The sequence below is a fragment of the Panthera leo genome, chromosome B1 (genome assembly GCF_018350215.1).
Source record: "Panthera leo isolate Ple1 chromosome B1, P.leo_Ple1_pat1.1, whole genome shotgun sequence".
Lineage (NCBI taxonomy): Eukaryota > Metazoa > Chordata > Mammalia > Carnivora > Felidae > Panthera > Panthera leo.
The window spans coordinates 141137490-141163603 of NC_056682.1; the positions used below are offsets into that span (position 1 = coordinate 141137490).

The 26114-nt window shown below is 40.5% G+C and overlaps 1 protein-coding gene across 3 annotated transcripts in view; it reads right to left on the reverse strand.

Moving 5' to 3' along the window:
- Positions 1 to 26114, reverse strand: part of FRAS1 (Fraser extracellular matrix complex subunit 1) — a 429297-nt gene that overhangs the window by 46471 nt on the left and 356712 nt on the right. For 2 of the 3 annotated variants that reach the window (XM_042936116.1, XM_042936114.1), the window contains 11 exons: positions 21818 to 21942; positions 21399 to 21539; positions 19316 to 19543; positions 17183 to 17296; positions 15402 to 15552; positions 13831 to 13990; positions 11417 to 11585; positions 8955 to 9201; positions 7373 to 7717; positions 5649 to 5809; positions 4933 to 5080 (listed from right to left, as the gene is read on the reverse strand). In XM_042936116.1, the coding sequence (XP_042792050.1) occupies positions 4933 to 5080; positions 5649 to 5809; positions 7373 to 7717; positions 8955 to 9201; positions 11417 to 11585; positions 13831 to 13990; positions 15402 to 15552; positions 17183 to 17296; positions 19316 to 19543; positions 21399 to 21539; positions 21818 to 21942 (1989 nt within the window). Of the gene's footprint in view, positions 1 to 4932; positions 5081 to 5648; positions 5810 to 6835; positions 6910 to 7372; positions 7718 to 8954; positions 9202 to 11416; positions 11586 to 13830; positions 13991 to 15401; positions 15553 to 17182; positions 17297 to 19315; positions 19544 to 21398; positions 21540 to 21817; positions 21943 to 26114 lie in introns of those variants that run through there. The other variant, XM_042936117.1, reaches the window with a different exon arrangement.

Consider the following 26114-nt stretch of genomic DNA (forward strand, 5'->3'; position numbering starts at 1 on the left):
ATTCTTCTTGAGCTGTGAAAGACTCCTTTTTTTTCCTCCTTAACAAGATATTAAACTGAATTCACTCCTTCCCCTATCTGGAAAAAGGAGAGAGAGAGAGAAAAAGAGAAGGGAAGTAGGTGAATATTTCTCACTATCACCGGCCTGCCAGGAATGGTCTCTGCCTTTATGGAGCCCCTAGTCTGGTTGGAGACTGAGGCAAGAGACAATGGAAAGACAATAAGGTGGGTTGGGCAATAGATTTGTTTACAAGGGTTATGGCATACAAAGGAAAGGCCCAGCCCAAGTCAGGCACTATGTTAAGGGCTTCCATACATGTGGAATCTTCTTAACACCCCAACTATAAGCAGCAACACTGTTCTCAGGAAGTAGGAGCACTATTCTCATTTATGCCTGAATGCAGATTCCTTCTCCTTCCACACCATAAAATGGTGATCCATGAAATGGTGATTCCTCGTGGAGGTTCACAGGCTTGCACTAGGTATAGTGCATTTACTGTCAGCACATGCATCGTACACAGCCCAGTCTGTAGTTATCTCATTACTGGTGTTACAGTCTTGTGTCCTGAAATAAACTGTGGGACTCTGCTCCCTGCTCTGCTGTAATCCATACAGTGCTGGGCACCAGTCTTTGACTGCAAAATATGCGCTAAATGCTATTATTCAATAATCTTCTTAGTAACTCACAAAGTAGGTGCAAATGTCACATCCTGAAATTTGAGGGCCTCTTTATGGGCAATGCTTAGATTGGAGATTTAGGAGAAATCCTGCTTCCTATTCTCTTGAGTTAGAGTAGGTAGGATATCATGCATACACAGGGGTGTGATAAGATTGCAGCTACAAGGCCTTTCATGTCTTGCTCAGCATTCCTCTGGTCCATACTAAAGTCTAACTCCAGGTGCCAGAGCAGAAGAAGAAAGTGAAAATAGGAAAATGTTCTGAGATGAGCTACTTAGATGATTTATGACCCCAAGATCACCCTGTGGAAAAAGATGAAAGACCGAAGATCACTTTGGAAGGCTGAAAGTTGACATTATAAGAATACTGAGTGACATCAAGCATCTAAAACTGCAATGTGAAAAAGTTAGCATGGTAGGGTATAAAATCAGAAGACTGGACTTGTATAGAACAGACCTAGGTTTTAACTCTGGCCCTATCACCTCCTCTCCATGTGACCCTAGGCAAATTATTCAACCTGTTTCATAAATTGAAGAGTTTATAAAGATTAGAGAGAAGGTAAGATCTTTCTACCTTAATGTGCACATGGAGGAAACAACAAAAGTTAGCAATTCCTAGGAAGAAGGATAGCCAATAGATATAACCATTGAACACTACAATGGGTTACTGAAATAGCTTTGGGGATTTCTTTTTCTGGGATAAATTCTTGACTAAATATAGTTTGTTGTAGCCTGCCTGAAAGATGAGAAATATTTTAACATAAGCATTTTCTAAGTTTGCAACCCTAATGTTCATCAATAAAGCATGAAGAAAAATCCAAATGGAATGTTTTCTGTTGATCTAGGGCAATGAGTCTTGTATGTGTTACTGGAGTCCCACTGGCAAGTATGATAAATTACAGATGTGTCAGGAAGAAAAGAAATTAACATGTAATAAAATCTACTATGTGCCAGGTACAATGGTAGATATTTTCACATACTTTCTAATTTAATCCTTATAATAACCTTATTAGGTAGGTATTTTCATTATTTATAGATTAACAAAATTAGGCTCAGTAACCTTATGTTGCTAATCTAAGGCCAAAAATTTAAAAAAGTGGTAGGGCTGGAATTATATTTTAGGTCTTCTGATTTTGCATTCCCTTTCCACTCCATCAGAAGGAAATTAAATACCTTTCATGTAAAAGCATTAGAAGCCTTTTCAAGAACAAAAAGGATAACTGAATGTCCTTCTTCTTTTTAGTGAATGAAGAAAAAAAAACATATCCCACAGATTCTACTATTGCACCAAATAGGACTAATTCATATAGCGCAAAAAGTATGAACTTGAAGCCAAAAACTTGGCCCCTCTTTGTATGAGATTTTGGGTGTTTACTCCCTTGATTCTAGTCTCCTTATCTATAAAATGGAAACAAGTATAAAACCATGAGATTATGAGCAAATGAGAAAACTCTTGTACATCACTCTGTAAATTCTCAGGTAACATGAAATATAAAATAGTATAATTGTTATAATCTTGTTCATAGTTATGAAGTTACTATTTTATGAATCACAACCCTAAATGTAAAACTTAAAACTAAAAAAATTCCAGAAGAAAACCCAGGAAAAAAAATCTTTGTAAGCCTGGGTCAAGCAAAGATTTCTTAGATACAATATTAAAAGCATAATCCATAATAAAATTATTGGTCAATGGGACTATTTCAAAATGAAAAACTATTGCCTTTTGAAAGAACAAAAAACAAGCAACAGATTGGGAGAAAATATTTGCAAAACACAAATATTTGTCCAGAATTTATAAGAATGTAATAACAGGGGGAAAAACAACTCAATTAAAAATGGGGGAAATATTTGAATAATACTTTGCTAAAGAAGATATATAGATGGCATGTAAACACCTGAAAAGATCTCAGTGTCATTAGGGAAATGACTTTCAAAACCATGAGACACCATTATCCATCTACTAGGATAACTAAAAAGAACTCGCAGAAACCTAAAAACACCAGATGTTGGTGAGGGTGTGGAGCAACCAGAATTTTCATACACTGTTGGTGGTAATGCAAAATAGTCATAACTATTTTGGAAACCAGGGTGGCAGTTTCTTAACATACAATCAAACAACCCCACTCCCAAGTACTTACTCCAGAGAAATAAAAATGTATAGTCACACAAAAAGCTATATGCAAAATTTTTATAGTCATTCCAGTCATAACTGCCAAAACCTGGAAACAACTCAATTGTCATTCAACAGATGACTGGATAAACAGGTGACTGGATAAACAGGTGATTGGATAAACAGGTGAATGGCTGAACAAATTGTAGTACATCCATATATTTGGAAACTACTCCACAACAAAGGAAATGAACTACTTATATATGTAACAACATGGATGGTTTTCAAAGGCAATATTCCAATGAAAGAAACCAGACACAAGATGCTATATTACATGATTCCAATTATATGACATTCTGGAAATGGCAAAACTGTATAGGCGAGAAACCATCAGTGGTTGCCAGGGCTCAAGATGGGGAAGAGGTTGGCTACAAAGGGGCATGAGATAATTCTATAGGGTATTGAAACTGTTCCACATTTTTATTGTGGTGGTGGCCATGCCACTGTGTGCATCTGTCAAAATGCATAGAACGATACACTAAAGAGGGTCAATTTTAATTTATGTAAGTTAGATCTCAACAAACCTAGATACAAAATAAGATATAATTTTGGACATTTTCATTATATACATATTGTGTGTATTATATGTATGCATATGTTTTATAGATATTTCTCTTGAAGGTACACACAACAACAACAACAACAACAACAACAACAACAACAACAACAAAACAACAAAAAAAACTGGTTAAAATGGTTGTCTCTAAGGAGAACAACCAGAGGGTTGGGAGACAGGGGTAGAAGGTAGACTTAATTTTCATAGTATACCTTTATTGTCATTTTTTAAACTGTATAAATAAATAAATAATTTAAAAATAACTGAAAGCATTACGGATCACCCTGCTGGCTTCCTGTTCCTTTTTCGGTGACTTTTCACTCACTGAAAGAGTTTAATTATGGGTTCTATCGTCAACTACGGAGATGCTAATGAGGATCCTCCTGAGTTAGGGAGAAAGTTTGACCAGATCTTCTTTTCCAACTCCGGCATCTGACAATTTTTTTTTAATGTTTATTTATTTATTTTTGAGTGAGAGAAAGAGAGAATGCACGTGCACACCAGTGGAGGAGGGGCAGAGACAGAGGGAGACACAGAATCTGAAGCAGGCTCCCGGCTCTGAGCTGTCAGCACAGAGTCCATGAGCCATGAGATTGTGATCTGAGCCGAAGTCGGCCACTTAACCAACTTAGCCACCCAGATACCCCTAGCATCTGATGATTCTAAATTTCATCAATGCTTCCCAAGAAATAACTGTCCTTTCCTGGTCATCATTCTGTTACTTAGGTTAGCTCTTCAGTGGAGACTGATATTTTATTCATATACTTGTGTCTATTCATTCTTGTACATCATCCACAGGACTGCCAGTGTCAGTTTCCTCCAACAAAAACCACACCACTCCTCCACTTAGAAGCACTCCTCTCTGCTTACAAATTCCTTAGGCTGCAACATAAGACTTTTTTGAACTGGACTCCAACCTGTCTTTCCATTTAATTTCCTTCATTTCATTTCCTTCATCTCCAGCCAGGCTTAAAGCAAAAGTAAGCATCTCACTGCTTTCCAAATATCCGTCTTTCAAATTTTTATACCTTATATACACTGTATCTGTCCATTTGACAAAACTTTATGTTATTACCCATTAGATAAACCCCTAATGCACCCTAAGACTGTTTAAACATCATGTCCTTTGTGATATCTGTGATTCTTCCACACATATTTGCTGTTCAGTCCCCTCTGTTCCCATAGTACTGGATTTATAGCATTAGTAGGTCATTTATATAAAATATTCTAATTTTTCTGTTTAAGGGTATGATTCCCCCAACTAGACACTAAGCTTCTTGAGGACAAGGCCCAAGTCTTATACATCTTTTTGTGCCTAGCACAGCACTAGAAACATAAATGTTTATTTCTCCTCCATAATTCTATGTAAAAGAGTGTGTATACATGTCCTCACACACACAAACACACACACACACACACACGATTTATTTCTTGAATGAAACGTGGATGAGTTCTAATGTCATATACTTGGAAGATAAGGAAAAATAGAAATGTAGTCTGAGCCACCACCTGGCATCTCCAATATCTTACCATCCTGGAATGTGTCATTAATTGCAATGACAGCCTGGAAGGGTTTGGTCAGTTCGGCCCCTTGTGCTGAGCTGAGAAAAACCACAAATGTCTCCAGTCCTTCAATTACTGGATACTGAGTGTCATCCAAGATAGTCAAGGTGCAGTACTAGAAGAAAAATCATGATGTTAACTAGACTTACTGTGGTGATAATTTTGTAATATACACAAACACTGAATCATTATGCTGTCCACCTAAAATTAATAGGTTATATGTCAGTTCTATCTCATTTTTAAAAATAACATAAATATAAAAAGAAGAAAAATCAAAGCAAACCTTATAGAATGTCCAACACACAACACCCATCTGCCTTTGGGAGAGTAGGACAAAGGTGATAACTTGCTTTCTCTGGTGGTCTTATAGTAAGGTTTTTTAATTCATAAAATTATAATCTCTTTATTAAAAACTCTAGGTGTTTTGTCTCTAGATATTATCACCAAACAAGTGTAGTTCCTATCCTTTATCTGTGGTGCTGGATATTAGATGCTGACAATGTCACTTGAAGAGTTTATAGAAGATCGCTCTGCATTCGCTCTCTTGTTTGCATGTTTGTGCTTGTGAATAAAGGGAAGACAGTAATATTGTAAGTGGGGTTCAGAGCCCTCCAGAGAGTTTGGACGGCAGAATAGAGACAACGTTAACAGATCCATCTGGTCCTGGACTGCTCTGTGCTCACCTGTTCAGTGACACCTGGCCCAAACTCCACCTTCCTAGAGCTGGGAACATAGTCAACTCCTGGAGTGGCAGAAGCTGGGTCTGAGGGCCGTGTTGCACACCAGACAGATGTGAAGGTAGAAAGGTCAGTCCCATGACGGATAACTGGAATTTTCACTGTACCTAGTGGAGACCCAGAGGTGTCAGTGGTCAGTCTTAGGGCAGAAGTCAGTGGGTTTTTGGAACAGCGTTCTCCCTCACAGTAGGAGGAGCTTTATCCTGTAAGCTTGTCTAATCCAACTTCAGTGATATCCCTGTGCTCCCTCTGAGGAAGGCTGAGAAGTGTCACCAGCCATGGTTTTACTGACACTAAGATCAAGGGAAGACATGGAGGAGGGCCTCACGGAGGTGGTACTGGAAAGACAGCCCCTAGGGAAAAGTGTTTTGTGGCTTCATGAAAGAGACTGTTCACAGGAGAAAAACAAAGTGGAGAGGGTCCATCAAAAAACATCTGAAGCCTATTTTGGGAGAAGAAACTCAAAGAGTAGGGCCTCAGGGATGAGTTGGAAAATAGTCAATTAAGAAAGAACCAGCTAGGGGACTCTATGGGGCCTGAAGCTGAATGTTTCTAATTAAATGTTCCTAACTGGGTTGATTTTCCTATTTTATCTGAGTGGTGCACACATCATTACTTAAACCATATGTGCTATTGCTTATCTTAGGAATGCAGCTCATCTTGTGGTCCACTGTAACATCACACTTCATAGTGTCCTAACGATGCACAGGTAGATTTTTAGCTATTTTCACAATCAAGGTTAGAGAAAAGCTACATGAAAATCCCATCAAACCATATTTTCTGGCCAATAAGCTGTGAGGTTGACAAGTAGTCATCACTGAGTATTTGGCATATAGGAAAGAAAACATGGTACAGGAAACGTCTACGTTCTAATCACAGCTCTGCCATATTAATTACTGATCTCTGAAGCTTTATTTCACCTCTCCGAGCTGCCATTTGCTCTTCTATTTAATGTTCTCTTTTCTACAGAAGGTTAAATGAGAATGTATGGAATGCAGATGGCATGGTACCTGGCATTCAGTAAGTGCTCAAAAATATGAGTTCCCACTATCCCTCAGAATATCACCTTCAAAGAAGTGAATGGCCTTGACCAGGTGGCTCAGATCAGTGGATGCTCAGCACAGCTGCTGCCCCTTCTGGTAATATGTCTGCTAGCAGCATGCAGAAGACATTGAGACCCTTGTGGCGCCAAAAGAGGGAAAGGTGCCTGGGTGGAAGAAATATGCCCACTGATTGCTTAGGGGTATTATATGAAGGAGAAAGTTTCATTTGTTAAGACACTGAAACTTTGGAATTTATTTGTTCTGGCAGCTAGCAGTATGCTAAATAACTTACTCCCGTCCCCACCAGATCACATTCTTGCCTTCATAAGCCGAAGTGCTTAGTACCATGCCCTCCCTCCGGACCACAGAGATCAGCCAATGAAGCCCTATGCCAGATCCCTCCCTGTCATCAGTAACCAGGGCAAGAAAAGTGGAAGGGATTCTCTATCCTTCACTACCTTCCTTTCTTGGTCTTAATGCATAGTATTACATGTCTCAGACCGAGAAGGGTATCACTGAGGAATGGCATTCTCAAATGCCCTAAGAACATTCTCAAAACTAAGAGGAAATTGTTCAAGGAAGAGATAAGGAAATGGGTAATGAAACCCCAGAGATGCTCTCTATTACCTGCATCCTCGCTGACAGTGAAAGCCGTGTTGCCCAGGGACACAGTGGAGGCATCATTGGGACCACTAATGAGCACCTTGGCCGACGCTACCCTTCCGATGCGGGCATTGTCAGAAGCATCTGCCAGGGCAATCTCAAACTCTTCTTCCTCTTCATACTCACTGTCATCAATGAGCATGACATCACAGGTGGACATGGTGACACCAGGCCCGAATATCACACGACTGTCAGCAGACATCCCTCTAGATTTAAAATCAGAGCCCGATTCTAGAGCATAGAGGCTACTTCCCATAGCTGACTTAGGGATTGTGTAGCAAATTGCAGATACGATGCTGCTTGAATCCCCTGAAATACAAATGGTAAGAAAACCAAAGCATTTGAATGAGCACTTCTCAAATTCTAAAATTGCTGATAATTTGGTAAGCTTGGTTCCCTCTGACACATTCCATCACTATTTCTGCTCAAACTCTGACATGAAACCTTCCTGCACTGCAGTTTCTTAAGCCTGTGGTATAAACCACTTGAGGATTTAATATACCCCAGATACTTCGCCAAACAACTTAAAATGGATTTCCTATTCCGTGAATTTTGTGCTCTGTTAATTCACAAGACTCATTGCCCACCATCTAAGACCACAGCGGGTAGAAAGATAAGAGACATATTTGGTACTTTAAGTAGCAAAGTAATTGTGTCCCGAAGGTAGTGATCTGAGCACAGTTCACCGCCTTTCTGAATAAACTTCTGCACTTTAATTCTCAGGGAGAAATTGGCTTGTTTAAAAAAAGAAAAACAAAACAAAATAAAACCTGCCTCTCTGTACAAATGACTTTGCTTATTAGTGCTGCCACGTCCCTGGAAGACAGCCTGTTCTGGGCCTGGCTTGCTGGCCCAGAGCAATCAATGGGGCTTACTTGTTTTCCAAGTGGCATCACTAAGGGTTTGCATTATCTACAGTGTTTGTTACACTAATACCCAGTCAGCAGATTCAATAAAAAATCTGACCTCATCACTTATAGTCATGTTCTGGTTTTGAGTAGGGGATTTCATTTCCATGAGTTTTAAAGTCTCAATATTGCATGATCATAAATGCATATGATCTTTGTTTTGTTTTCAATCCCTCAAGCATTGCCTTTCATTTCTCACACACAGTTTATCTCTCATCTGAGCCCTATCTGTGACAGTCACAAAGGAAAATCTTTAAACATATTTTCTGTCTTCCAAGACTAAGATGAGAAGCCATCTCTTACAAACTTCCCTGCTTGACCAAGGCTACTAAATATTTATAGATCGGGTGATTGATGAAGAATTCTAAGTTCATGAATAATTTGCAAGGCCAAATATAACCAGTCTTCTAATCCCATTAAAGAATAAATGGGAGCACTAACAACTTGAACTAAGAAGAGGAGCCTTCTGATAGTACTCACTACAGGTAGGATCACTATTAGAGTTGTTCTGGGAATTAAACATGTAAAGCACTTACACACAGAAGTTAATACGGTACATGAGCACTTGGCACATAAAAAGGATGCAAAAAAATGTTAGCTATTATTATAGCTCGTTGTCACCTTTGGCACCAACAGACCTTTTCTTTCAATAGGTGCAAACAGAAAACCAGCGCTCTCGTTGACCCGGTAGGTCTTCTTATCAAACTCTAATGTGGGTTCATCTTCAGTGTCATTGATAATGACCTTCGCCTGGGTGAACTCCCCTAATAGGGCATATGCTGGCATGCTGAGCTCCACGGTGAAACTCTCAACATTCTCAAACACATCATCATCATTGATGATAATGGTGCAGGACTTGGTATCCTCTCGCTCATCAAACTGCACCTGTCAAAAAGGAAACAGCAAGGAGTTACATTGTGCTTCAGATTCCCCTGCTATGCTCCCTAGATCATCCTGGGAAAAGGGACCCAAGCCTAGTGGGCAGAGCACTGAATGAAATAGCTGGTTCTTCTACCCCAACTTCTTGCTGTATCACCTGGAACACTTAGCTACGTCTTCCTATTCTTCATCTATACATTGGAGCTGATTTACTGTATAGGGACATGGAACGCAAAGATACCTCCTACTATCTGGTGACTGTAGAAAAACAGGTTGGTAACTATTCATATCTTATTTTATTAATTCACTTGGAGCAAGAGTGATTTGATTACTCATGTCCCCTTCTATTTGTGGCAAGTTTACCTGGAAAGATCTTTGAACTTGGAGTGTGAAGTTCTGGGGGTCTCAAGTTGGGATAGTCTATGAATTTTTACAAATATTGGATTCCTCATCAGCTAAATAATAATTTCACACACTTATTTCACATATTTACTGGGAGGACTAAAAGACACAATGTATAATGAAAGTTTGAAGTATATTTTAAAGCACTGAACAAATGCGAGATATTATCCTCATTACCATGGTTATACTGTTTTTACACAGTCAAAATTGACATAGAATCTCAGTGTACTGGATAATGGAGTTTGAATCCAGAGAAAGTTACATTATGAACAAGCCAGACTAAATTTTAACATTATATTTAACTAAATCCTTTGTCATTAAGATAGGATAGGTCTATAATGTATATGAATTTAGCCTGATACAAGACAGAGAAATTATTTTATATTCACACAATCATGAACTTATAGGGATTTATTCTGTTTTTACTTTGTCTTAAAAAAAAGATAAAGATGAAACCTTGAAATGGAACCAGGGTTATGGATTTATTCAAAACCAAAAGGTTAGGGAATAGACCCAGACTGTACTTTGTATAAACTGAGATAGCTAAAATATGTAAAATAGTCATCAATCTCTAGGGACACACAAATCTGAAAAACACATAATTTTCATCAGCAGAAAATTACTATTCCATATCTAATCAACTAATCAAATTAAGTTTTACTAAGCTCCACATTTCAAAACACTCCATAGATCTCTATTTAGCTCTAGAACCCACTGCCTTTTGTCTTTCCTTGACAAACACAAATAACTGTTCTTATTATTTTTCTAAAAGATTCCTTGTTCTTTTCTCATTCCTCATTTAAATTGACCTCAGCCCAGCTGAAATGCCTCAAAGAGAGAGCCCATTCCTCTTTACAGAGATTTACGATGTCATTAAGAATGGTGAAACTACTTTGCAAAAACACTGAAGAAATACCTAGTAAGTGCCAGCTATTGTACCATATGTAAAAGATGGCAAACATGGGGCATCCTGCCATAAGGGACTTTACTGTTTAAGTCCTCTTCCTCTCTCTTTTATGTTTACTCTCTCCACTCTTTGCCTCATCCCCACCCTGGCTCTAGTTACCACCACTGTGGTAGACTTGCTCAGGCACCTCTGCCCCAGCTGCTCTCTGCACCCCCTGCCAACTGCTGCCACCACCACCATCACCATCACCACCACCACCACCACGACTGTGGTCCTCTCGGTCCTCTCACAATCTCAGGCACCTCACACTCGGCCTGTCCGAAGAAGCACAGCCGAGACCAGTCCTTGCCAAACCTGCTCCTCTGGCAGTGTGCTCTCCCAGCAAGGGGCATCACCATCCATCTCCCACTTCTGCCCACTGTCTAATCCACTGTGAAATTCTACCAATTCTTACTCATCTGTTCAATCCACCCACTTGTCTCCACTTTCACTCCATAACTGAAACTCAAGCTCCCATTATCTCTCACCCAGGCTATTCCAAGAGCTTCTCAACCATCTTCCTGTACTCTCTCTTCCCTTCTCAGGTAGAGAAGGTGAGGGGAGAGGAAGGGTTTGGATGCCAAAGGTCTCACACAGAACACAATGGAGACTTTTTGTGGTCATGAAGCAAAATGTAAAGACTGAGAAGCTAGACAACTTAGACAGTTAAAACTTACACAGAGAGTAGATTAACTGGGAGGAACTAGGCCCTGTGAGAAGGGAACACAGGAAAATCACTTGAGGAAGGGCACCAATGGAAAGGGAAGAGGGGTAAAAATTAGGGGCAAGGCGCCTCACTTGCCAATGACCACAGTGCTGCCCTGGTGGAGCCAGCTGGCGCTCAGGAATCAGAGGCCTCCTCGCTCATCCTACCTGGCCAGCATATTCCACATAGTCCTGCTGTCCTGGCTGGAAGTTGACTCCGGAGCTGGGGCTGGCGGTCCCTTGCTCAGTGCGACACAGGACGATGGCATACTGGTTCAGGTTCCCAGTCCTCTGCACTGTGACGCTGACAGACCCCGCTTTCTCACTCACGTTGTAGCTGGAAGCACACAAAAAGGTAGTCTCTGAAATTGTGAGCTGGGGCTGTGAAGAATCCACTTGTTTAATGCCTGTCTCTCCTGGTTGGTTACTGGTGTCAGGTAGTTCATAGAACAGGAAGTTTAGTTTCTTTAGGAAGCCAGGTTATAAACTGAGGAAACGTGTTCACCTGGAATAGTCACAGCACCAAGTGACCAAGAAGGCTGTGGATGCAGAATGGTATCTGCCCTGTTCTCAGAGCGAGTTGAAAGTCATTCAGAAAATGAGCAGCACATAGGAGCTATGCACATTGTACTTCAAAACACAGAGGAATGACAATCTCTCCCTCATGTGCTAGAGTAACTAGAATAGTTCAGTGGGTTCTTAGGAAAGAAAGCTGCTTGGAAGACAATTAATGACTTAGCTCGGGTGGAAACTGACTGGACCAGATCTCCAGGAAGTGTGCAAAGGAGCCGGGGTGGTGGCAGAGAATCAGGCCCACATAACAAAGGTGTTAAGACAAATGGAGCTTTGTGACACTGGGGAGTGACAAGGTTCTACAGACTGAACATGTCCCTCCAAATTCATATGTTGAAATCCTAACGACAATGTGATCATATTTGGGAGGTGATTAGTCATGATGGTGGAGCCCTCATGAATGGGACTGCTCCCCTTATAAAAGAAGTCCAACAGAGCTCCCTGGTCCTTCCAGTATGTAAGGACACAGGGAGAAGACAACCGTCTATGAACCAGGAAGAGGATCCTCACTAGTCACCGAATCTGTCAGCACCTTGATCTAGGATTTCCCAGCCCCCAGAACTGTGAGAAATAAAGTTCTGTTGTTTGTAAGCCACCCAATCTATGGTATTCTGTTATAACAGCCCAAACAGTTTAAGACACAGGGTTAACTTAGCTTGCTGCTATGAATTTGTATTGCTTTTGCAAAGTAGAAGGCAAACTATCCATGTGTCATTAATTCATAATAAGTATCTAGGTTTAGAAAAGCCATAAGTGAGTGGGGCCTGAACTGGGCCTTGGTTTTCATCCCTGAGGATGATGATCACAGGTTCATTTGCCTTGCCCAGAGCCTACTTATGTCTTGTTGCTGTGAGGGTTGTAGGCAAAGTGCCCCTGATAGGTCAGTCCTCATTTCCAGGTTTGGGACACTCTGTACTATTCAGCCCATTAAAAGTTGGAGGCTTGTCCAGAAAAAGTGATCAGGTTTAGTCCATTTATTTAATTTTTAAGGAGATACAAACAAGAGAAAAGTAACAGCAGAACTTACATATAAAAAGTTGATTATAATGTTCCACTAACTTTTCTAAGTATGTGTGACTAAGACTGGAACAGCCCAGGACTGGGCACATGAAATCAGGTTTGTAGGTTATCCCCTAACCCCCATTCCAACTTTCATCTGAATTATCATGAAACTGATTTCTTAGAGTAGTGAGTCTCTGAAATGTAGATTGAAAGAATTACCTCCTGCCCTTCCCCTGCTCGCACTCTGTCTCTCTCTCTCTCTCAAAAATAAACAGTAAAAAAAAAATTTAAAGAATTATCTCCCCCACAAAATTATAACCCTAGTTATAATCTGACCTCTAAAAATCAATACTGTGCTTGCATATCTTTACCAAAATTGGTGCCTACTTGCCTCTCAACCACCCAACAGGCTATAAAAGCACCTTAAAAGAGTTACCTATATTAGGCTATGAATTTGTTCCAAAAGATATAGAATTCTATGAACACCAAAGGAACTAGGGGGAAAATACAAGCCCAAGAACAGAGAGAATGTAGGGGGAAGGCAAAGATGTTGTTATTATGAGCCAGTGATTACTTTCAGAACTTGAATGTGTATTTTGCTTCTTATCAGTTCGACTGTATTCTAAAACTTGAAGACAGAAGCAAAAATAATTGTAGGAGATGCAGTAAAGCACAATGGTTAAGATCACTGGACTTTAACCCTGGTTTTACCACTTTTTAGCTATGTGACTTTGGGTAAACTAGTTAACCTCTTTCTGTCTTCATTGCCTTGTTCTCGTGGGGATAACAATAGCACTCACCTTACAACCGTAAGTAGTAAACGAGATGATGTATGTCAAGTGCCTGATACAAACAGTATTAAAAAAAATTGGTGATGTTATTTTTATTATTGTTATACCCACCACCAACATCATCAGATAACTAGAATTTATCCCCTGGTACTTCAATCTGATTTCCTCTGTTTGCCTGATATATTTCTCAAGAATGAACACCAATAACCCTTGTACCTGGTATATTTAAAACTGATGAGGGACCATTGAACATGGAACACATTGTCGCTGACCACATTGGGTTTACTGTCTTTCACCAGAAACTGAAAACTATCCATCATCTCATGGATCTTCTCCTCGTGCAACACATAACGGATCAATCCCAAGTTCACATCCTCTGTGAGAAGAAACACATGGTGAATTAACTGGGGAAGTAAAGGCAGTCTTGTAGATTCCACACTAATGTACCCAGTTTATTCTTCTAATGGGCTGCAGACAGAAATTAATGTCCTAAGAACAAAAAGGGATAGTAGTCTTAAAAATAAATGTGTCTTCCAGATTTTAAAATAAAATCCTATAGCTCTGTGTGACAAAAGAGGGTACTTAGGTACAGAGAGTACCTTATGTTGTTGTAAAATGAGAATCCCAGGGTCTTGGCAAAAAAAGGACTTTAATGAATCTCTCTGGAATGTTAAAGGCAAATCTGAGAGCTGACGGAGAAAAGTCTTTGATTCCATCCTCTGTATATACATGCTCATACTTACCCCTACTTCTTCCTAAATAAGGTTCTTTAGAAGGTATGTGCTATTAAGAAAAGCTGGGGTGTATTAAAACAGCTCATACATAAGGCACAGAAAACATGCTCTCTTCTGGGAAAGAACACAAGATTGAGAACAGGAAGAAAAGGGAAACATGGTGCCTGAGTTGTAAGGTGTAAGTTTTTGCAACGACTGCTTGAAGTAAGGTCCATTCTCAAAAGAAGTCTAGAAGAGTCTGACATACTTATAAGAAACTAAAATACAGAATGGTCCTTGATGTGATTCAAAATAGGAAAATACAGGGGCGCCTGGATGGCTTGGTCAGTTAAGCGTCCAACTTCGGCTCAGGTCATGATATCACGGTCCGTGAGTTCGAGCCCTGCGTCAGGCTCTGTGCTGACAGCTCAGAGCCTGGAGCCTGTTTCAGATTCTGTGTCTCCCTCTCTCTCTGCCCCTCCCCTGTTCATGCTCTGTCTCTCTCTGTCTCAAAAATAAATAAACGTAAAAAAAAAAATTTCAAAATAGGAAAATACTTCTGTTGAGCAACCTACCCGTGTTGATTTTAATTACTTTGCTGAAGACTTAAAAGACAATCCATAACCCTTAGAGGACAAAAATAAACCATACAGGATCACAGATATTTCATAAAGTATAGTGGTTGTTTTTAAAGAAAACCAAGTATGTTGTACCCCTGAAACTCATGTAACATTGTGTGTCGACTATGCTTCAATTTAAAAAAAAGGAAGAACACCAATCAATATGTCATCTTTCTACTAAATCTTGCCAAAACCTAAAGCATTTGGGAGCTGAGGAAGCACGGTAAGGACAAAAAGAAAAAAAAAATTTTTTTTTGCCATAATTCAGAGTAATAGGAAAAGGAAATCAGGAAAAGTAAAATTCCAAAGCTGGATGGTTAGACACTAAAAGATCTGTTTGTTTACAAATAAGTTACATGGGGATAAGTAACTGGAAGTGGTCGTGAGAAAAGATCAGGGCGGTGGGGAGAGTTAGAACAGATTTATCCCATCTCGTGGGTCCCTGAGTCCCCACCCTGCGTGAAAGTAACAGTAGTTCTGCCAGGCTGGAGCCTGCTCTCCACGTAGCCATGCTTGGGGCCCACTGTTATCTCATAGACAAGCTGCAGGTCCTCTGTGTCCGGGTCCATGGTCAGCAGTTCCTTCTTGGTGATCAGGTTGGTTGCCTGGAATAGAAACCCATTACATTTAATTCCTGAGGTGGGAATAAAGCCAGAACAAGACCCTCTGACTCAGAATTAATTCAGTTCAACAATGATTTACTGAGCGCATTTACTGCATGGAAAACTCTGTCAGGTTTGAAGAGGTATGAGGACAGCAACCATCCCAGCCTCTGTGCTTGAGGTGTTCACACTTTATTGGGAAAGAAAGGTTCATGAGCAAGGTAACTCTTGTGGCAAGAGCCATAATAGGAGATACAAAAAGAGTACTGTACACTTTTTGGGAGTGGAGAGATTAATTCCATCTGGACTGGAGGAGAGATTTGAGATGGTGGGAAAGGTTGGAACTTTGAAACAATGATAATATACAGGGAAGATGGCCACTTTATACCTTATAGGAGTCAATTATAATGCTTGAAATTGAGTAAGATAAATACCCAAATATTGCCCAAATACACTGGCTAAACTTTAATTCTCTCATTTATCAAATATTTAGTAAGAGCAAAGGTTTGGGAGAAAAAAGGGGGTATTCAACAGTATTAAATATTGTAGATCTAATTGAGTAAAGACATGTAAGTGACCTTTGGATTTGGCAAAATAAAGGTCATTGGTGACTTGATAAGAGTTATTGCAGTAGGATAAAAGTGGGAAGTAGAAATCCAATTGGAGAGTGTTGAGAAGAGAATGGGATGGTTCTGAATACGGGGAAAAAAATGAAATAGGGGATGAGAGGAGTTTGTACTAATTTGAAAAAATCCCAACCAGTTCAATAGGAAACTATAGCACAGCAGCTACATATACAGCAAACTAATTAGCTCCATGGAGATGAGAAAATCCACATCCTAGAGGGGATACCACACACAAAGAAAGGACTCAGTGCATATGGATTTAATGCTTGATATATAACCAGGTAAGAATTGTGGCATATCTTAAAAAGACCAAATTGGGATATAGGAGGAGAAAGGAATTTGTAAAGTAGAAGTCCTTTGAGGATACTCACCTACAAAATACTCACTTTCTTCTCATCAATGCTTCCTGAAACCCATCCTCCCTTTCTTCTAGTTAACAAACTTTTAGCTGAGCCAGCTAGAGACTATTTCCCAGCCACTTATGCAACAGATGGAGCCATATGACCAATTTCTTGCCAAAATAATATGAGTGCAAGTGATGTATTTAATTTCTGTATCACTTGTTTAAAATGAAGTTCCTTGCCCTCTACTTCTCTATTTTCCTCTTCCTATGGGCTGGAATATCAATGAATAGCTTAAGAGTTTTGGCTATGTTGTTAACAGCAACAACCCAGCGATGCAGAACAATAAGACAGAAGGAATCAGCATCTCTGAACGGTCACGTAGAGCCCTAGACTGCCCACTTACTTCCACTCTTTATGTGAGAAAAAAAAGAAAATAAATGTCTATCTTGTTCGAGCTTCTGTATTTTGGGGAGTCACTTTGTAAGAACATCTTAGACTATATACAATCTTAATGAAACTCATGGAGCTTGCCAATCTTAGAAAAATCAGCTCCCTTAGGGAGGGATAAACGTGAATGGAACTGGACTTCTATCCCCAAGTTGCTCTGAATAAGGAGAGAGCCCAAGTTGGTTCATGTGAATGTGGCAGATGGAAAGGCCTTACCTTGCCATCCATGTACTCCAGCCACTGGAGCCCCAGGTTGGTAACAATTCTAGGGGTGCCATCATCTACTGGGAGGATGTCCACTTGGAACTGCTGAGGTGCTGCTGTCATAACCTGTGGGGGAAGCCAAAAGAAAAAAGTCATGATTCACAGACGTTTGAAATATGTCAGGTCTGGGACCTACAGAGTTGCAACCCCTGAAATCTGATGGCACTTTAGCATGGGTGACTGAGCCAGTTTCCTGCTGCTTGCCCCCCTTGGCATGAGGCCCCCCTTGGCATGATGACTGAGAAAGTGGGGACAATATGACAAGGAAAGCAAGGAAAGTGGCACTTTCCTGCAATTCCACCTGCTAAGGAAGTTGACTTTCCCACACCCATGCATTCCTTAGCTGTGGTCAGTATTGCATTATTTTCCTTTCGATGACTCTTGTTAACATTTTCATGAGAGGTGGACTAAACTCATCATTAACAGGTTAATGTCAAAGTCCCCAGGTGTGATTCTGCCAGATGTGAAAAGACGTTTCATGGGACGATATTCTCTTCCTTTCTTTCCTTTTTTTTTGAGGGAGAACTGTCCATAGGGGAAAAGGGGCTGAGGAAATCAAGAATAAAAGCGTTTGTGGGAATAGCGAAAAGAAACTGGTCTATAATTTCACCGTCACACGGATACATGTCCACACACACACACTGCACGTACGTGGTCTGCTCTCAGAACCTCACTGTTCCTTAGAAAATAAGGCACACCAGCACACAGGGCAGCAAGCCACTGGCTTTTCAATCTTCTGCAACCATCCTAAATAATTTCCATTTCAAAAATAATACAGTCCCTCTGGAGACTACTATGACCTTTTGTGTTTATCAGAGAGGTAGCCTCTTGCTGATTCATCCTGAAATCTTTTTCTCTTCTCAAAGTCAAATTAAGTTGGGGAGCAGCTATGGTTTAGAAGAGAGAAAATAAAAGTGATGATCTGCCAGACAGTGACGCAGTGCAGACACTGAAATGGCAGGCAATCCCAAGAGGCGTCTCACCGGCACCTGGGCCAGCTGAGAATGACCTTCACACAGGCTGTCTCTAAAGGATGCAGGGGGATCCTTCTTCCAGGAAAGGAATCATGCCCATGCATCATCAGAGTAGGAAAGGATTCCGCAGGACTGAGAAGTTGACCCTTTTGTTATCCTGAAATACAGTCGGGTGTGATCATGCTGCTCAGTAGAACTGCTTCTGCGGAGTCAGACACAGATGCCTGACATGCAGCCGTGTCCTCGGGCCCACCTTCTATCAGAGTTGCAATTATTCCCAGGGGTTATGATACTGCTGGAAATCTGGCTGAGGAATAAAGGAGTGAGTAAGAACTGCAGGGAAGGTAGTGGAGAATGGAGAAATTCTCTTAGAGAAAAAGTTTGACAACTTTAGGACCTTAAGAGAAAAACACTGTTAACCTGTTCCACGAGCTGGTCCTAAAATGATGACAATGATGATGATACTATAGCCACAGTTTATTGAATGTTTCCTATGCTTCCTGTGTAAGGCACTGCGTTAAGTGTTTTACATATATCATAAAGGCAGATATCATCCCCATTTTACGGACAGGGAAGCTGAGGCTTAGGAAGGGTAAATGACTTACAAAGACATTTCAGCTAGTAAGTGAGAGAGCTAGAATTTTAATCAGTGTCTTTTGGACACTGATTAAAAGCCACACTCTTAACCAGGTTATTCTTTAGGAGATTGAGAAACTCTGGCTGACTGAGGAGGCACAGAAAAGAAAAAGACAATCTAGAATCATATGAGATTATTGAAAAACCGGATGAAAGGAGTCAATGGGTGGGAAAAAGGAAAAGGGAAATAATGACAGTCATAATAACAATAACTATCACCCTTTCTTGTGCATGCTATTTGCCAACAATATTATACACTTTCTGTGGATTACCTCCTTTGAGCCTTAGACTAACTGAAATTGTACCCATTTCACAGGTAAAAAGCTGAAGCTTAGAAAAGTTAAGTGATTTGCCCAAGGCCAATTAGTGACAATAAGAACATTGCTATTCTTGGCCTAAAAATGCCATGTTCTGCCTCTGGACAAACTCGGGCACACTTTGCTGTGTCTCCCTCCCCACTGTCTTTGCCCCTCACCTCTTTTCCTCCTTCCTCAATGATAAAGAAGGGGTTTGTCCCATCAGCCACAGTGAAGGTGAAGTGGTCTCTGAGGGAGTTGCTGCCATCATGGCTGTAGCTGACCCGGTTCTGGTAGATGTCTTCCATAGTGAAGGTGGAGGTGTGCCAGAAATGCTGCCCATTGGTGGTCCGCTCGATGGTGCCATGGCGTGGAGGCTGCACAATGGCGAACGTGACAGATTCGGCCTATTGAGGGCATACAAAGCCAGGGGAGAAGAGAAGTTTGTAGCAGAAACCAGATTTGTGAGTGATGGCCAGCAGGTGGTCAAGGATACCTACACCTAAAGATGTTTATAAAATAAGGATTGCATTTGCCTTATAGGTGCCAAAAATAAAACTAAGGAGAGAAACTATATCGGTTACTACAATTGAACTTATGTTCTGGTGCCTTCTGGTGTCAGAAGAAGACTTTTAGATTTGTCTTTTAAGGGTCAAAGAGGAAAACCTGAATTTCTTAAAAAATTTTTTTTAATGTTTATTCATTTTTGAAAGAGAGAGAGAGTGAGTGAGCAAGCAGGGGAGGGGCAGAGAGAGAGGGAGACACAGAATCCAAAGCAGCTCCAGGCTCTGAGCTGTCAGCATGGAGCCTAATGCAGGGCTCGAACCCACAGACTGTGAAATCATGATCTGAGCCGAAGTTGTCCGCTTAACCAACTGAGCCACCCAGGCACCTCAAAAGCCTGAATTTTTAACCTCTGCCAAGATGATAGGAACTAGACTTTTAAAACCATTCATTTCCTTCCTAACCTTTTCTCCACTTTCCCAAAACTCCCATGTACAGAATCCCATATGCGACAGAACATAAGCTAATTTCCCCTGTCTAGTTGTGGCTTCTAGGGTGTCACATAGAAGAAAAAAGAAAGATGTAGAAAACTCTGTTCAAGACTTTCCAATGATTTCCCACCAACTTAGAATAAACGCGAAGGCCTGACTTGGGCCAATGAGGCCCTCTGTGGCCTAGTGCCGGGTTTCCTCTCTGGCCCCATTCCTCTTTTCTCCTGCTTGCTTACTGGGTTCTGACTTCTTGGCTTCTTTGTTGTAACTCAAAGGTTCCAAGCACCTTGACTACAGGCCTTTGCACTTCTGGTTCTTCTTCCCAGAGAGTGATTCTTTCGGACAACTGCATACCTTGTTCTTCCACTTCATGATATCTCTGCTCAAATATCAGCTCCTCAGAGAAGACTCCCCTGGCCACTCTGTCTAAGATAACACACCCTTCAATCTTGATCTCCTTTGTCTTGCTTCATTTTAATTCATAGCACTTATCCTATCTGACATGATGTTTATACATTCTTTCTTGTCTGTTCCCTTAACCTAACGCTGAAACTTCCCAAGCCTGGAACTTTGTTTTGTTCACAGCCCTCTATTTAGCATCTAGAGCAAAGCCTGGCACTTACTAGGTAATCAATGTTTTTGAGAATAAATGAACGATTGAGGACTGGCACAGGGAAAGACACACAGAACTAATGAACAAATGCTATGGTACTCTTCTATGGGAGAGCTAAATCATGCCAGAATGTTAGATACTTTAACTTGAAAGCATCATGAGATTTAGAGTTTAGTCTCTATGTGCTCTGTTTTACTGAATAAAGCCTAGTTCTGTAAGGATGCTCAAATTTTACTAATCAGTTGTCATTCACAGAAGTCTGAATGAAGCAGGTAAAATGATAGGAAAAATGAATAGGTGTCCAAAACACTTGTTCACTCTAATGAGAAAAAATAAAAAAAAAAAAATGGGTAAAATGCCATCGATCTAATTTTCTACGAATCATGATTTAAAAAATCAGCATGTTAAAGGATTATTACATCTAATCAGGGGAGAGAGAGAATGTTATTTTGGATTTGAGAAAGTGTTTAAAAACAATTTGATCTCAAATATTATTAGTTTCTATTTTCCAGAAGGCCACAGTATCTTCTAGTTTTTAACCCTTCAAGGATGCCTGCATGAACCTTACCCTTCTGCCCTACTCTCAGGATGCATAGTCACAAAGCAACAGACCAGCCTCTCATTCAACCAGAGAACCAAGTGGAGTGCTCTTACCTCTGTGTCGGCATCCACTGCCTTGAGCTCAAACTCTGTGATGGTCTTCCTCACACCCTCCTGTACCCGCATCCCCGAGTTCTGTACAACAGGAAGTGAATCATCCACAGGGCGTATGGTGATATGGAAAGTCTGCGTCACCTAGATGGCAGAAAGTGCAGGTGGGACAACTGTCCTCAGCACCCACCCATGGAGAAGGTAGGTGCTTTTTCTACTTTTCCTTTCACCCATTCCCGGCATGACTGACTGATTTGGAATCCAGGGTGATTTCCCTTTGGCGAGAGCCCCAGGGCTGTCAGAAGCCGCCACTCACCTTGGGTGAGAGTAGGGGAAGGTGAGGCTTGCATAGTTGCTTTGCATCAAGGAAGACTGTGCAGAATCAGTACCCATTCACTGAGGGAATAGAGTGCCTTGCCTACCTCGCTGACTCCATCTGAGAGTGTGAAGCTGAAGGCATCTGAATGTTTCTCAGTCTTACTGGAGTGGATATATTGAATGTTTCGTGAAGTCAAGTCAGCTTGAGTAAAGGAATTAATCTGGATACCTAGCAAAAGGGGAAGAGAGAACCAGAGAAAGGATGTCAAAATGCTAGCCATACTTCTCATACTAGAGAAATGCCATACTCTCATCACACAGAGTCCTTTGTATTTCTCTCATAGCATTTATATGCTTCTCTCTGAGATGCTGTGTTAGAGTTGTTTGTGTGTGTGTGTGTGTGTGTATATACAACAGCACACGTTCTGTGGGAGCACATGTTAACTTAATTATCTAGTTTCTACTATGTGCTAAGCCAACAGCAGGTGCTCAATAATTGTTCCTCTCCTTTCTCTAGGGGTTCATGTATGCAGGTCAAATCTGTGAAAGGTAGAGCCATTGCCTTAGTCTCCAAACTCCTCTCTCTTAAGTTTTATATTTCCCTATAGCCTCAGAGTCCTTTCTGAAAACCTGCCCTAATTTTTAATATTGTGTCATGACTTAGCTTTTGAACACTGGAGTCACAGGGCTTGGCTACACATAGCCTTTTTTCTGTGATTAGTGAGCCTGGCATCCAAGATTTCATTGGATATTCTTCAAGGTCCCTTTCAACTCTCTGGTGTACGATTCTAGCTTCTCACATACCACTTTAGCCAGGCTGGCAGTTACAAAACTTACTGTATGACTTTGGGGTTTGAGCAATAATTCCATCTCAACTCTAAAATGACCTAAAAAGCCAGTATACTTTAAGAACATGATATAGAGAAAACACGTTACAGTTTTTTCAGTCATTTTAAAACTCAAAACAAAACAAAAAAACCTAAAGTGATTTTAGATAACACCCATATCCCACAAATGAATAACATCTTATGTTTTTAAATGTCCGACAATATTTTATCAAAACAGCCCAGACTTCTTGCTCCTATCTTAGGGCTTTGGGCTTCCGTGGTTCATCCTCTGGTGTCAGCCAAGACTGAAACGAACCCATATCAAATGTAGTTTTAGTCCCTCAGCACAAATTCCCTCTTTCTGTTTCTGGGTGATGGGGTATTAATCCATGAATCTGGTCTTTTGGTTTGGTCCTGAAATTCATTTGCTGTTTCCTGGAATTTGTTATTTGTCATTGTTAATCCTGGGGAAACCAATTTGTTGTTTTAGCAAAAAAACCCAAAGAGATTCTACTTTGACTGTTTTACATGTAACTGTGGCATCAATATCACTGCTTTATCTTTAAAAAAGAAAAAAAAAAATCAACCCACATGGTTTATACATTTACAACTCTCTTTATCATTTGAAATTTGTTACCTAGATACAACAGTCTCCTGGATACTGGGGCATTATTTTTCTGATGAGGAATTTTATATTTCTGTGCTTGCTACATCAGCTCTTGACAGGCAAAAAATATAGCCTCCTGTCTTATCGCTTTGTCTTGTGGCTCTGGACAGAAATCCATACCATTCTTTAAAAATTTAATAACTTCAGACTGGCTGCACTGAGAAATTTAAATCTTTTTCCCTGCTGTGAATCCATCCTCACAGCTCATGGGAAAATTCTTGTATGGATTCTCGCAATCAACTGGTCACCTAATTCACTGTTCCCTTTATATGAGTCTTTTATAGTCTAAGAGTGATGAAGAAAGGTGATAGATTTTTTCCTTCTTCTTGGAAAGAAAGGTTTGGAATTGATCTTTCCCATTTTTAACATTTCTTACTGAGAGGAAATTGACATATAATAAATTACACATATTTAAAGTATGCTTGGGCACTCCATGAAACTATCATCTCAATCAAAATAGTGAACATTTCCATCACCCCAAAAGTTTCTCAACTGACATTTTATAATCCCTCCGTTCTTCCCTTTCTCATGCCTTACCCTATCCCAAAGAAACAAATCAATTGTTTTCTGTAACTGTAGATTAGTTGGGTTTTCTCTAATTTTTTCATAATTAGAATCATAAGCTATGTATTATTTTATGCCTGCTTTTTTTCACTGGGCATAATTGTTTTGAGATTCATCCATATTGCAGCATGTACTAATAGTTTATTCTTTTTTATTGATGACTGGTATTCTATTGTATGGATTTATTACAGTTTGTTTCTCCATTCACCTGTTGATGGACATTTAGGTTATTTCTAGTTTTGTGCTATTGCGAATAAAGCTGTTATGATCATTTGTGCACAAGTCTTGGTATGGGCTTAAGTTTGTATTCTTCTTGGGTAAATCTCTAAGAGTGGAATGGTGGGAATGTTAGGTGCATGCTTAACTTTTTAGGAGACTGCCAAACTAAGTGGTAATTTTATATTTCCACTAGCAGTATATGACAGCTCTAGGCTTGATCTTAATGAGCCTTTCCCAAGTCGACCTAGCAAACACTGAGCCCCTACTCCATGTGTAGAACACTGTTTCACACTTGCTTATATATATTCAGTTGTATCTTGTAACAATTCTGGGAGGTCAAGGTTGGCATATTACCTCCATTTTTCTAGATTATGATACGAATAAAATTAGAAAAGCAATGTGATCTATCCAAGGTCACACAGCTAATAGGAGGGCATTGCTGGGGCTGGAGCTCAAGGTTGTCTAACTTTGAAGTTTATGCTCGCTAGGAGTACTTTTTTGTACGACTCACCTAACCTTTTCAGGCTAGGTGAGGAGCCTTTTGAATTTTACCCTTATCCTTTAATTTTTTTTTCCAATATAAAAGTAATACGAGCCTATTAGAGAGAATGTGAAAAACACAGAAAAATAGTGAAAAATCACAAAAGCCACTCGGGAATATACCTCTGTAATATCACCATTGTAATATTTTTAATTGATTCATTTTTTCTAGAATACTTTCTTGGCTATAACATTTGTCTTGTCCGATATCCCTAACTTAGTGCCAGAGGGTAACGTGCTGCATCTAGAACATAAGCTTCAAGAGGACGAGGATTTTTGTTGTTTCTTCACTATTGGGCACCTACAATAGTGCCTGGCACACAACAGGTACTCAAAACATGGTTGGTGAATGAATTCAGTTCATCCACTCTAATTCCTATCTAAGAGGTCCTACTGAGCACAGATTTTCAATCTTTATACATGTAAGAAAAAATTCCAGCCTTTGTTAATTGGGCATTGGAAGACCTAAGCTACTCCCCATCAAGATGGTGTTTCCAATAACATATTGTCCCTACTGGCTGTCACAGCAGGTAGTTACTGTTTGAAATATCTTGAAGGCATTTAATCCCATCGAAGGTGTTTTCAGCTACCAACCCGCTGGCTAAACTATGTATCTGGCAGTATTACAGAGACCCACATTAACCCTGTCAGTTTTTCCAATTCCCCTGGAGGGCCAGCACATTAGAGAAAGTTCAGTCCAGGTCAGGGAAGCAGCGTGGGAATAAAGTATCTTTGAAGAAATTGCCTTCCCTTTGCCTCAGCCTTCCTGCTTTCTGCAGAGCTGTGGATAGCTCTGTGACACTGCCTGTGTCCTACCTCAGACTCAGGCTGCGGGGGTCTCTCAGCTTCTCTACTTCAGATTTTCTTCAGAGCTTCCGGTCACGGAATGAATTGTATCCCCTTCCTTACCACCCCTCGCCCCCCAATTCATATGAAGTCCTAACCCTCAGTACCTCACAATGTGACCTTTTTTTGTAAATAGGATCATTGCAGATGGAAGTAGTTACAATACCATCATTAGAGTGGCCCTAATCCAATCTGATTAATGTGCTTATAAGAGGGGAAAGTTTGTCACAGACATACCCATACAAGGAGCATGCCCTGGGAGCACAAAGACGGCCATCTCTATAAGCTGAGGAGAGAGGACTGGGTCAGATTCTCCCTCACAGCCCCTGGAGGGAATCAACCCTGCTGACAGCATGATCTCAGACCTCCAGCTCCAGATCGTGAGACTTTGTTAAGTCGCCCAGTCTGTGGTACTTTGTGACGGCAGTCTTAAGTGCACTAACATACCTCTGCTCTCGGGGAGAACCCAAACTAAAGCCATGGGTGTATCCTATTTTGGTTGGTGTCAGGATACTGAGAGAGGGTGAGAGAAAGAGGAAACCACTGAATACCTTTGCTAAAGCATCATCTCTGGGAAGTCTTTCCTGACTCACTACCACACCTCTCTTAGGTGGAACTCGCTGTGCGTTGGCTCTCACTGTCCCGTAATGTTGCTGTCACAGCTACTGAAGCGCATTTGCACATGTTTGTTTACACGTCTCCCACCTCCAAAACAAATTTCCTCCTGCAGCAGCTACT